This window comes from Bubalus kerabau, chromosome 22 (assembly GCF_029407905.1).
Source record: "Bubalus kerabau isolate K-KA32 ecotype Philippines breed swamp buffalo chromosome 22, PCC_UOA_SB_1v2, whole genome shotgun sequence".
Taxonomy (NCBI): Eukaryota; Metazoa; Chordata; class Mammalia; order Artiodactyla; family Bovidae; genus Bubalus; species Bubalus kerabau.
Window position 1 is genome coordinate 19,840,159 of NC_073645.1, and position 12,273 is coordinate 19,852,431.

General features: G+C 39.4%; 1 protein-coding gene across 4 annotated transcripts in view; it reads left to right on the forward strand.

Moving 5' to 3' along the window:
• Positions 1 to 4,901, forward strand: part of ENTPD1 (ectonucleoside triphosphate diphosphohydrolase 1) — a 99,408-nt gene extending 94,507 nt beyond the window's left edge. For all 4 annotated transcript variants that reach the window (XM_055560563.1, XM_055560566.1, XM_055560565.1 and 1 more), the window contains one exon: positions 1,988 to 4,901. In XM_055560563.1, the coding sequence (XP_055416538.1) occupies positions 1,988 to 2,194 (207 nt within the window). In that variant the 3' untranslated portion in view covers positions 2,195 to 4,901. The remainder of the gene's footprint in view (positions 1 to 1,987) is intronic.
• Positions 4,902 to 12,273: the final 7,372 nt, after the last annotated feature.

Here is a 12,273-nt window from a genome sequence, read left to right on the forward strand (position 1 = left end):
GGCATGTTGACCAGCCAGTTGTGGGCATCCTATCTAAGGAGGTCTACTTGCATCCTCAGCCTCACCTTTCTGCTCATACAACAGTGACTAACCCATTATAAGACAAAATATAAGATATTAAAGTAATATAACAGTATTTCAACAGCCACAGTGATTCTGTGTGCTGGCTTCAACATCCATCCCAAAGGCCCCTTCATGAATCCAGAAAGGATGATCATGGTTTCCTATAAGGGGTGAAGGCCCTGTTGGCTGCAGCTTTAAGAATGACCCATCCGAAAGCTCACTGTGAGGAATGAGAGGAATGACTGTGCATGGGGGCCTTTGCTTAAGAAATCAGGCTTGGCATAAGCCTTAAAGAAGCAACCTCATGGCTGTGCATTACCAAAGCATCACCTGCAGGCATTCAGGCCTGGAGCAACATTTACACTGGCAGTGAGACAGATGAACACACTCGTGGTTAAAAACATTAAGGGCAGTGTTTCTCTACCTTTTAAACTCATACCAATGGATGGCAAAAACAATTTATCCCTGACTTCAAGCAAAACAAAGCATTAAGGCAGAGGACTGTGGTGGCCTTGAAAATACTCGTTTCATCACACTCTTGTCAATATTGCCTTTGCTAATTTGAATCTTTTCCTTCTTTTAACATCCAAGTTTTCCTTCTGTTCCATCATGGTTTGTCTGTTTGAGAGAGATGTCTATGTCAGACTTATATTCTCTGAGGTACCATCTATGATCTGTTATTTCTAAACCCTAGGTGATAACTCCAGTAACTCTGGAGGCTTCTTTGACACAGGCAGTCAGATAAAGTTCCAGTTTCCCATAAAAGGAAGTCGGCATTTTACAAATTATTAATTCCCAGGACTGGTAAAGGCGTAGGGGAGAGGAGCATTTCACATGCTATTGGCTGGGATGTAAACTGGCATAACCTTTGGGAAGACTGTTTTGGCAATATGTGCTAGAAGCCTTAAAATATGTACATCACTTTGTCCAACTACTCCATTTCTAGGGTTTATAAATAATTGAATAAAGTGAGTAAAAATGACCATATAAGGCAGTTCATACCAGTCATGATGCTGCAGAAATCCCTTAAGAGATGTGGGATAATATTTACAAAGAATTGTTCAGTGAATTCTACATGCAATTTAATTCCACTTTTTTCTGTGAAAAACGTGCACAGAGAGATTGGTAGGATATGACACAAAATGATAATAAGAACAACTCTGAGTGATGAAGCAGAGATGGTTTTATCTTCAAAAAAGAAGATATATGTACTTCGTGATTTTCCTACCATGACCACATACAACTCATGTAATAGAAACATTTCCACAATTCTTTATTATTCACAGACTACCTATATTTCAATACATTTCGAGGTGATTTGAAAATATCCCTAGGAAGATGGCAGGGTTGGAGAATGTTTTTTCATTTGAGAATAATCCTTTCTCATGCATATGCAATGTCTTTGAACATCCGTCGAGTAAGACTGACTTGATGGGGATTATTCCCCAGGTTTTCCCTAGTTGAATCATAACAGAAGTCCTGGTTTTGTATGGATGAGATTCCTGGGCCTGACATGGATGTAGAAGGACAGGGACAGTCAGTCTCTCATCTTTTGCCTGCTTCCTGTCAGCCTCCAGCCCCCTTCCCCACCCTATCACCCACATTCACACAAATATCAAAAGAGGAATGCAAACTTCCAAAGGCCTAATTTGAATTAAGTTCTTCTTGGCAGGAGAACTGAGCCATCTTTCACCAAATTCCTCTCTGAATCTGGGGGATACAGTAGTGAGGCCCCACACTCTCCTTCTAATCACTTGCTCCTATTTCCTCACAGCCATATTCCCAATTCAAAATATAGAAGTAATCCCTTTAGAGAACCAAATGTGGTGCTTTCACTTCCTGGTGGTTCAGCATTATGGGTAGCGTTGAAGGAAAGCTCATTTAATCCTCAAACCAGAAACAACACTTTCCCCACTGTTTGCAGGTCCGGAGCACCAGCGTTGGGTGGACTTTGGGCTACATGCTGAACCTGACCAACAAGATTCCAGCTGAAGAGCCAATCTCCCCACCCCTCCCCCACTCCACCTATGTCTTCCTCATGGTCCTCTTCTCCTTGATCCTGCTCGCAGTGATCATCGTAGGCATAGTTGTCTTTCACAAGCCTTCGTATTTCTGGAAAGACATGGTATAGCAGGAGCAGCTGAAATCTTCCGGCTGGAGTGAGAAAACTCGCCCAGGAAGCACTTAACCTCCACAGTGGGGCACAAGGTCGCCACTCTTGCTCATCAAGGCCAGTCTTGACCAGCATGAGGCTTCCTTGGCTTTTGCTAAAGCCTCTCCGTGGGAAGTATTCACCACCCTCTGCTTCAAGGACTTCCTGGCAGACACTGTCTTTTCTGTGAGTCTTTCCAAACTTCCCCCCTTTCTCTTTTGTACTCTTTGTTTGTATGGGTCTTAAAGATCTGCCTCCTTTCATGATCATTGCTTTATAAAAGAACAATATTGACTTTGTCCAAAAGAACTGTGAACCTTGAGTCCTGTGCTGGGAAGCTGCCCTGGCTAAAAGAAGAATCTTGGGAACTAATTCAGTTGTGATCTTACAGACCTGTTTCCCATTTATTAAGAAAGCCATACAATGCCTTTGGAGAAGACAGACACACACCCAAGCCCAGCCTGCCCTTTCCATTGGAAAATTTTCTAGACTAAGCAAATGTGTGCTAGGGCAAAAGAGTCTTGCAAAGGAATTTCTGTACTTATGCAGTAAATAGTTAATCCAAGCCAAAAGAGGGTTTTTGCCTAAGTCACATATTCCTGGGTGATGCCAAAAATGCTACAGAGTGGGACACCCATACCAGAGATTATTTTAAAAGCTGCTGTACATATATATATATAGGCATTCAGATATCAGGGCATATTATTTAGTTAGGTGTACACATGTCAGGAAGAAAAATACAGTTACAACATAAGGTTGGAAAAATGTGTCCTCCAAAACATCTCCTGGGGTTGGTTTTTATTGTGGTAAAAGGCATAGAACCTAAAGTTCACCATTATAACATGAACAGTTTAGTGGCATTTAGAACATTCACAATGCTGTGCAACTGCCACTACTATCCAAGTCCAGAATGTTTTCATCACCAAGAAACTGGCTGGGCGTAAGGCCATCCTGAGGTTGACGGTTCCGTTTTGCTAAACATGCTAACCGGTTGCACCACAAAGATGCTCACTGAGATGTCACTAAAGCCCTGCTATATCTTACTGTCCCAGGATCTAATTTAGTGAGAGAACTTCATGAGTGAGAGTGGCATGCCTTTTTGGTGTCATGGCATTTACACAACAAAATGTGCCAGGGATCACATCTACAAGTGTTACTGCTGGTTCTAGGTACTTTTGCTGAAGCATCTTTGCCATAGACATCTTTGCCATAAGCACTTATGGCCGCATTTTCACTGTAGTAATTGGCTTGGAAGCAATTTTGCCATAAAATATAAAATAATGGAAAATAAAAGAGGGGCAATTAAAGGACACAGTGAAATGAATAACAAAATTCAAGACACTATGAAATAGAAAATGTTTGAGTACATTTAAAATGTGTGTAGATTCACAGCAGTACTGTACAAATAGCTTATTTTATTTTGCAGGTTGTACCTAAGCACTTGTCTTCCAAGTCTTTCATTCATAGCATTTTATACGGGGTTTATTTTTTTGGCTCATTGGTTTGTCTCCTCATTCTGCATCATACTTTTTCTTGTTCACTGAAATGTCTTCCTTCATAAAGAGCGATGTACACTTCCAAGTCCTTAGAGGCATCTCTGTAACTGAGCTTTGTGCTGTGCTGTGAAAGCTTCTACACAGTTGTTTGTTCTTGGCATATTGTCACGTGTCCGTTGACAGACATTCCAAAGTCATGTGGGAAATGTGGGTTTCCCTCTCCACCTTCTAGGACTGTGGCCTCTTTCTCCTCCAAAGTAGTGTTTCAAAATACGAAACCAACTCTTGGGACAAATCAGTGTCATATGCCAGCTCAATAAAGCCATCGATAATGTTGCCAACTAGAAGAAATGCTAACACATTTCAACCAGTTGAAACCAAACTGTCAAACCAAAAACTCCCACCTTGGTTATTTTATCTTTCATGAAGAATGTGCCTTATAGGCAATGAGTTATTTGATGAAAATGTTTGCCGCAAAAACTCTTGTGGCAGAGGTGTCGATGGCAAAGATACTTATGGTGAAGGTGCCTAGAACTCATTTCAACATGTAAGTAATATGTAATTAATGAGATTTATTATTTTTTAATATTAAGTTTTTGAAATCTGTTGTGTATATTACACTTAGAGCACACCCTAATCCAGACTACGTTTTAAGTGCTGGATAGCCATGTGTGACTAGTGGCTACCGTATTAAACAGCACATATCAAAAAGTACATTCAAAGCTAAAAAAACACAGGCAATAATATTTTGTCTTTCTCTGGGTGGGGGAACTTCTTTAAACAGCTATAAATGCTATAACATCCTTGCTATTATTTATTATATATGAAGTTTAACATTATCCTTAACAAGCTTTTAACATCCCAGCTCAGAATTTCACATTATTCCTCAGGTTTTGTTGCATTTTTTTGTGACAATAGAGATGCCTGTCATTCAGACCAAGATGCTTGATGATTAATAACCCTAAACTTTAGAAAATTTAATCTGGATTTAAAGATAATACAAGATAATTTGGCTGCTTATATTCTATAGTCAAAGTGTAAATTTGAATACTAAAATAAAGATTAGTCTCTTAAGAGCTCACAAAGTTTACCATATAATAGTAAAGTTACTATTAAAATATATTCTCATGTATTGTCGGTTTGAAAGACGAGTTAAATTTCGCCAAAATGGTTTCATCCCTCTCTGATTCAGAGTCTGATAATTGCTATCTTGTTTTAACATAACAAGTTGCTCACAATTAGCCAGGCATTTCAGTTTGTACTAGTTTTTTTTTTTTTTTTTTTTAATTTCTTATAACGACCTCAAAATTTCAGTGGCTTACCACAATAAATATTGATTTTCATGTTCCTGGGTCTCAAATCAGCTAGTACCTCTACTTCCGGCAGTAGGTCAAGTTCAGGCCTGCTCCATGTATCTCCCACTCTCCTTGATTGGTGGCTTCCTGAGCCATGTTCTGAGTAGAAGGGTCACAAAAAGGACAGAAAATTCAGGATGCCTCTTCAGGTCTTGGCCCAGACATGGCCCTGTCACTTCCATTCACATTCTACTGACCAAAATAAGTCATATGACCAACCCCAACTTTACCAATTGAAGAAACACTGGGGAAAATGGCAGAGTCATGTGACAAAGGACATGAATGACTAATTGTAACAGAAAATTCATGAAACACTGGGCACAATGATTCAGTCTACCACAGTTTCTCATGAACTAAAACATAAAGTATGTTTTCCATAAACTGAAATCTACTTATCTTGCCAAAGAATAGTCTTAAAAATATGTCATTTCCTCCAAGACATCATCAATTCCATCTTCTTTCCACAGCCTTAACCAGGATGCTCTGGCACCTCCCACATTAGTCTCACATTCTAAAATGACAGATTAACTAAGAGACCATCTATTTATTTTCCTTATATGTTTAAGACAGTGTATAGTTAACTACTCAAGTTTTTATTTGCGCAAGAATCTAATACAACTGAACATAATTGGTTTAATCACAGGTACAATAGTTATTTTAATTAATTGGGAAAAGAATGTCTGCATAAGCCTTCTTCTCTCAAAGTGGCATTTAAGACTCCATGTTTTAAAAGTGTTGTTATGCCTTTTGTATTTCTCTATTTTAAGTAAATGAATTTCTAAATTTATATTGATGATATAATGATGGAATCACCCTCATCAGCACCTGAGTTGACTTTTTATTTCTATATCCCTTTTGCACGATGAGTATCAGAGAACATGAGTCAATGAAAAGTGAGATACAGTCTCCTAAGAAACAACATCATTTCTTTTTTTCTTTTTTGGCTTGATCCTATTTGATTACATTAATTTTAAGGAAAAACCAATACAATATTGTACAGTTAAAAAATAAAATAAAACAACATCATTTCTTATAGCAAGGTTCTGAGAGGGGAGGAAAGTCCTGTGATAGGGAACAGTGTTTATTTAGGATGACTTATACTGAGCTCTACCTTTCCTCATAAACTTGCTCCTCCTCCTGCATTTTATCATGATTAACACCACCACTCCCTTAAGGAACCAAGATTAGAATCAACTTTATCAGTGTTGAAGTGACAGGGGCTTGTCCTGGCCAAGACTTTCCCATTCTGCCTTTACAGCATTTTTCATTTTGATTCCCCTTTCCAATCTTGTGATTACCACCCCAGTAGAAACCTGATATCAAGAACAATGATCTTGTCTCCAATATATTGCTTTCAGATTAATCAATATTTGCTAAACAGTTTGGAGACAATTAGTGTCCCATGTCATGTTAATGCTTGTCCTGTGGGGGAAACAAGAGTTCTGTGCTCAAATAATTTGGGGAAATTCTGGGTTAAATAAAATTTAATAAATTATTTTTTTTTAATGTATTGAAGTATAGTTGATTTACAATTCGTGTGTTTCTTGTGTGTGGCAAAGTGATTCAGTTATATATATTCATTTTCATATTCTTTTCCATTATGATTTATTACAGGATACTGAAATAGTTCCCTGTGCTATACAGTAGAATCTTGGTGTTTTTCTATTTTATATATAATAGCTTAATAGTATATAATAATTATATAAAATATATAATAGTAATTAGCATCTTCTAATCCCAAACCGTCAATCCATCACTCCCCCAACCCCCTCCCCTTTGGCGACCACAAGTCTGTTCTCTATGACTCTGAGTCTGTTTCTGTTTCAAAGATAAATTCATTTGTGACATTTTAGATTCCACATGTAAAAATTTAACAAATTCTTCAGGAATCCTAAGGGCTTTTTATAAAGTAATGCTCATGCTGATTGCAGTTTGCATTTCCAAAATTTATTTGACTTAAACACTTTTTACTCCTGTAAAACAAATAATATCTCATGAAATACTAGTTTTCGATATCCTTATGATGCATCTTAACAAAAGCTAACTGATCTGGTTCAATTGCTTTAGGTTACAAATTAAACAAGAGTGGCCTGAAAGGTTATGTCACTTGTTCTAAATTATATACAATTTCTAAGCGCTAGAGCTAAAGTTTTAAAGCACATTTCTTGATTCCTAGTATATATGTTTCATAACATTATAAAATATTAATATAAAATCATGTCTCTTTTACCCACGAAAGTCTTCATTTTGAGAGTCAATCCATGATTTCATCCATAGAATTGGATGGGAGATTGGCTGCTTCATCAGAATCCCAGATATCCACTCCAAGATTACTAGAGGAAAAATATCAACTCAAATTTTAAAAATTCAATCAGAAAGAGGGTTATAGGCTTTTAGGCATAAAAGCTGAGCACAAAGTAAGAAAAAAAAGGAAAAAAAGCAAATCGGGGGTGGGCAGGTGGGTTGCGAGGGGAGGCAGGGAGGGGCGCCAGGGAAGGAGGGCGGGCGCCTAACCAGGGGCAGGTACACATTGGACCGGCGACACACACCCTATAACCGCTGTAACTGGGACCAGGTGCCCCAAAGAGGACCTGCCCCTGTGGTTAGTCCCAGGTCTACCCCAGACGAGGGCATCCGCGCAGATCCCGGCGCAGAGTCTGGTTCATCCACAGCGCTCAAGACTGGGGCCTCGGCTGGAGGCGGGCGGGGAGGAGGGCGCAGCCTTATGATGCTATCACAGCCTGGAAGACCGGGAAGAACCGCATGATACGAAGCCTCCCATGGTCGCAGGGATGGTAGTGGGAGGAGAAGAGGAGGAAGTGCGGTAGGAACCGGGGCCGGGAGGAGGACGAGGAGGCGGCCAGAAACCCAGGAGGAAGCAGCAGCAGCAGCCGGAGCTGACCGCCCAGGGTCCGGCCCTAAAGGAAAGAGCTTACAGGCACATGGATGAGACTGCAGCCAGGGTGCAGATGGTGACTGCAACCATGAAACGAAAAGACGCTTGCTCCTTGGAAGAAAAGCTATAACCAGCTTAGACAGAATATTAAAAAGCAGAGACATTACTTTGCCAACAGGTCCGTCTTCTCAAAACTACGGTTTTTCCAGTAGTCATGTATGGATGGGAGAGTTGGACAATAAAAAAAGCTGAGCACTGAAGAATTGATGCTTTTGAACTGTGGTGTTAGAGAAGTCCCTTGGACTGCAGGGAGATCAAACCAGTCAATCCTACAGGAAATCAGTCCTGAATATTCATTGGAAGGAGTGATGCTGAAGCTGAAGCTCCAATACTTGGGCCACCTGATGCAAAGAACTGACTCCTTGGAAAGAACCTGATGCTGGGAAAGACTGAAGTCAGGAGGAGAAGGGGACGACACAGGATAAGATGGTTGGATGGCATCACCAACTCGATGGACATGAATTTGTGCAAGCTCGGGGAGTTAATGATGGACAGGGAAGCCTGGTGTCCATGGGTTGCAAAGAGTTGGACATGCCTGAGCAACTGAACTGAACTGACATACATTATCTTAGTTTCAGGTGTACAACACAGTGATTTGGTATTTTTATACACTGTGAAATGATCACAGTAAGTCTAGTTAATATTGTCACCACACCAAAATTTTTCTTATAACAAGAACTAACGACTTTCAAATAGACAATACAAATATTATTAACTGTGTTACCACACTACACATTACACATCCCCCTATGACTTAAGTTTGTACCTTTGAACCCTTTCACCATTTCTCTCTCCTCCGGCAACCACCAATCCAATGTGTTCTGTTGTGTGAGCTCTTTTCTTTAATTTGTTTTTGGCTGATTGTTGTTTGTTTTTAGGGTCCTCCATGTAAAAGTGAGATCATACAGTATCTATGTTTCTGATTGATTTCACTTAGCATAATGCCCTCAAGGTTCATCCATGTTGTAGCAAATTCAAGATTTCTTTTTTTGTGGGTGAATAATATTCCACTGTACATACAATCATATCTCATTTATTGTGCTTGACTTTACTGCACTTTGCAGATATTGTGTTTGTTTTTTACACACTGAAGTTTGTGGCCACCTTGCATCAAGCAAGTCTAGTGGTGCCATTTGTCCAAAAGCACTTGCTTACTTCTTGCCTCTGTCATATTTTGGTAATTTTGGCAATATTTCAAGCTTTTCCATCATTGCTCTATTTGTTGTGGTGGTCTGTGATCAGTGATTTGATACTACTGCAAAAATATTACAACTTGCTGAAGGCTCAAAAAAAAAAAAAAAAGCAAATGGGCTCATCATTTGCATCTTGGAAAAATTGACAGATATTTTGCTATTTTGCCTTAATGGAAAGAATAAAGCTTAAGAACCACACGGTAAAGGTCATCAGCCAAGCCAAATTTTAGAGAGGATTTTCAACTGTTAAGGTATAAATATTATTTCCTGTGGCCAAGAGATCATAAAAATTAAGGGCTTAAGTTTAAGAACAGGCATTATGAGGAAAGGGTGACAGAACAGATAAAGGTGGAAAGGGAGTAAGGTCAGGAGTACTAAAGTACTGGACATCAGACCTCCCTGACTCCACCCATCCATATATTTTCTCTGAGTACCCACTCTTTCACTATCTGAAATTACCTTATTTGTTGAATCAGCACTATCCATCTATTCATTAGTTTGTCCATTTAGCAAATATTAATACTTATTAGGAGCCCTAAATGTGCCAGGCACTGTTTAAACACTTGTGTGTATGCTCAGTTGCTAAGTTGTGTCAGACTCTTTGTTACCCAAGAACTGTAGTCCACCAGGCTCCTCTGTCCATGGGATTTCCCATGCAAGAATACTGGAGTATGTTGCCATTTTCTTCTCCAGGGGATCTTCCTGACCCAGGGATCAAACACAGATCTCCTTCTTGGCAAGCAGATTCTTTACCACTGCACACCACCTGGGAAGCCCGTTTAAACACTTAAGAGATATAGAGTGATCAAACAAGGCTAAGTCCCTGTTCTCAAAAGAGAAGTAATAGTTACTTTGTAGGAAATTCAAGATAATGCAATAGGCAGTGACTGGTGGAGAAGGACAATATTAAATAAGACAACCAGGGAAGGTTGACTCTAAAGTGGTGATATTTAAACTAAGAGGTCAGCCATGCAAAGATAGAACATTCTAGGTAACGGGAACAGCAGTGCAGAATTTCTTCATATAACGCCTTGCTAGTCCACACAAAGATAAGATAAAAGAAGGGATCTGATCTTTCTTATTCAATATTGACTAGTCAGAGCCGAACAGAGTTCTAGGACACAGTGGGTGCACCATAAATTCTTATAGGATGAAAAGGAATAGGTAGTGTGTCCTGTCAGAGAAGGCAATGGCACCCCACTCCAGTACTCTTGCCTGGAAAATCCCATGGATGGAGGAGCCTGGTAGGCTGCAGTCCATGGGGTCGCTGAGGGTTGGACACCTACTGAGCGACTTCACTTTCACTTTTCACTTTCATGCATTAGAGAAGGAAATGGCAACCCACTCCAGTGTTCTTGCCTGGAGAATCCCAGGGACAGAGGAGCCTGGTGGGCTGCCGTCTATGGGGTCGCACAAAGTCGGACACAACTGAAGTGACTTAGCAGCAGCAGCAGTGTGTCCTGTATTATAGCACTTACTCTATTATATTTGCTGGTTAACTTACCTATTTGAAGGTAAGAGCTCTTCCTGACCTCTGTAGCCATGTGTAGTACTATATCTGACAGGTAGCGATCTTAGAAGAACTGCTAAGCAGCATATAAAAGATGCTGAATGAATACTATATCTTTATTAAAGAAGAGAAAATTAAACAGAAGATATTCTTTAGGAATGCCTGCCGAAAATGTGCTAAGATACATAAGATTTTTGGACTGTTCCGATGTTGCTTAGTTTTTTTTTTAGGGGGTAGGTGTGAGTGCTGCACCACACAGCTTACAGGATCTTAGATCTGGGACCAGGGATTGAACTGGGCTCCCAGAAGTGGAAGTGCAGAGTCCTAACCATCGGACAGCCAGGGAATTCCCTGTTGCTTAGTTTCAAAAAGAAGAAAACTGACATCTGGACATGTTATAAAGGAAATTTTCTCAGAGATAGTAGATAGAGAAAAAGATGGGAAGAATTATATCTTAGTTTAGGAATAGCAGTCACCACCTTAACAGAATACTGAGTTCAAAAAGTGACTTTTCTAAATTCTAGTAAAGGTTCCTAGTGTTGATTTTTTGGTACTTTGCCATCTGTTGAAAGGAACATTTCCTCAGGTTAGGGCTATAAATAAGCACAAGCAAAAGGTTTCCAAGAGAAGAAAAACATGAGAGAGATTTAATTGAGGACTTCTTATAAGAAATAGAAATGAGTTAGCCAGTAAATTTTCCTCCTAGAATACCTGAATAAATACTGGGAAGGAAATTTCTAACTCCCAGGCAAAATTCAGTTTCTAGCTAAACTTTATTTAGCCTGGGTGTGCTAAGTCGCTTTAGTCGTGTCCAACTCTTTGTGACCCTATGGACTGTAGCCCTCCAGGCTCTTCTGTCCATGGGGATTTTCCAGGCAAGAATACTGGAGTGGGTTGCCATGCCCTCCTCCAGGGGATCTTCCAAACCCAGGGATCATATCCAGTCTCCTGGATTGGCAGGTGGGTTCTTTACCACTAGCGCCACCTGGGAAGCCCTTTATTTAGCCTATTAAGCACTAAAAAAAGACTTTAGTGCATTATAGAATAAAACAGATGTGATCTCTAAGAACAAATATAAAACAGTCATTCTTCTATGAACTATTAAATAAACTTTACCAAATACTTATGATTTGAAAATAAAATGTGATTCTAAAAATTGAGTATAGGAATAAAAGCACAAAGCCAAAGAGAGAGTCTATAAAATATCTACAGTGAGAAGGAAGAAAAGACAACTTAAGGTGATTGACAACAGAAAATTAAGAGACAAGATTGAATAACAGTGTGCAAAACTAAAAATATAAAGTATACATGCAGAGTGGTTAATGATCCCAGAGATCATTAACAAAGAAAAGCTGTAGGTTTTGACTGGATTGTTGGTGATCTCTGGGAAGGCAATTTTAAATGGTAAAAGCAAAGTAGATACAGTAATCCCTGCTTATTTGTAGGGAACACATTCCAAGACTCCCAATGGATGTCTGAAACTGTGGATAGTACTGAACTATATATATACTATGTTTTCTCCTGTATCATATATATGATAAAATGTAT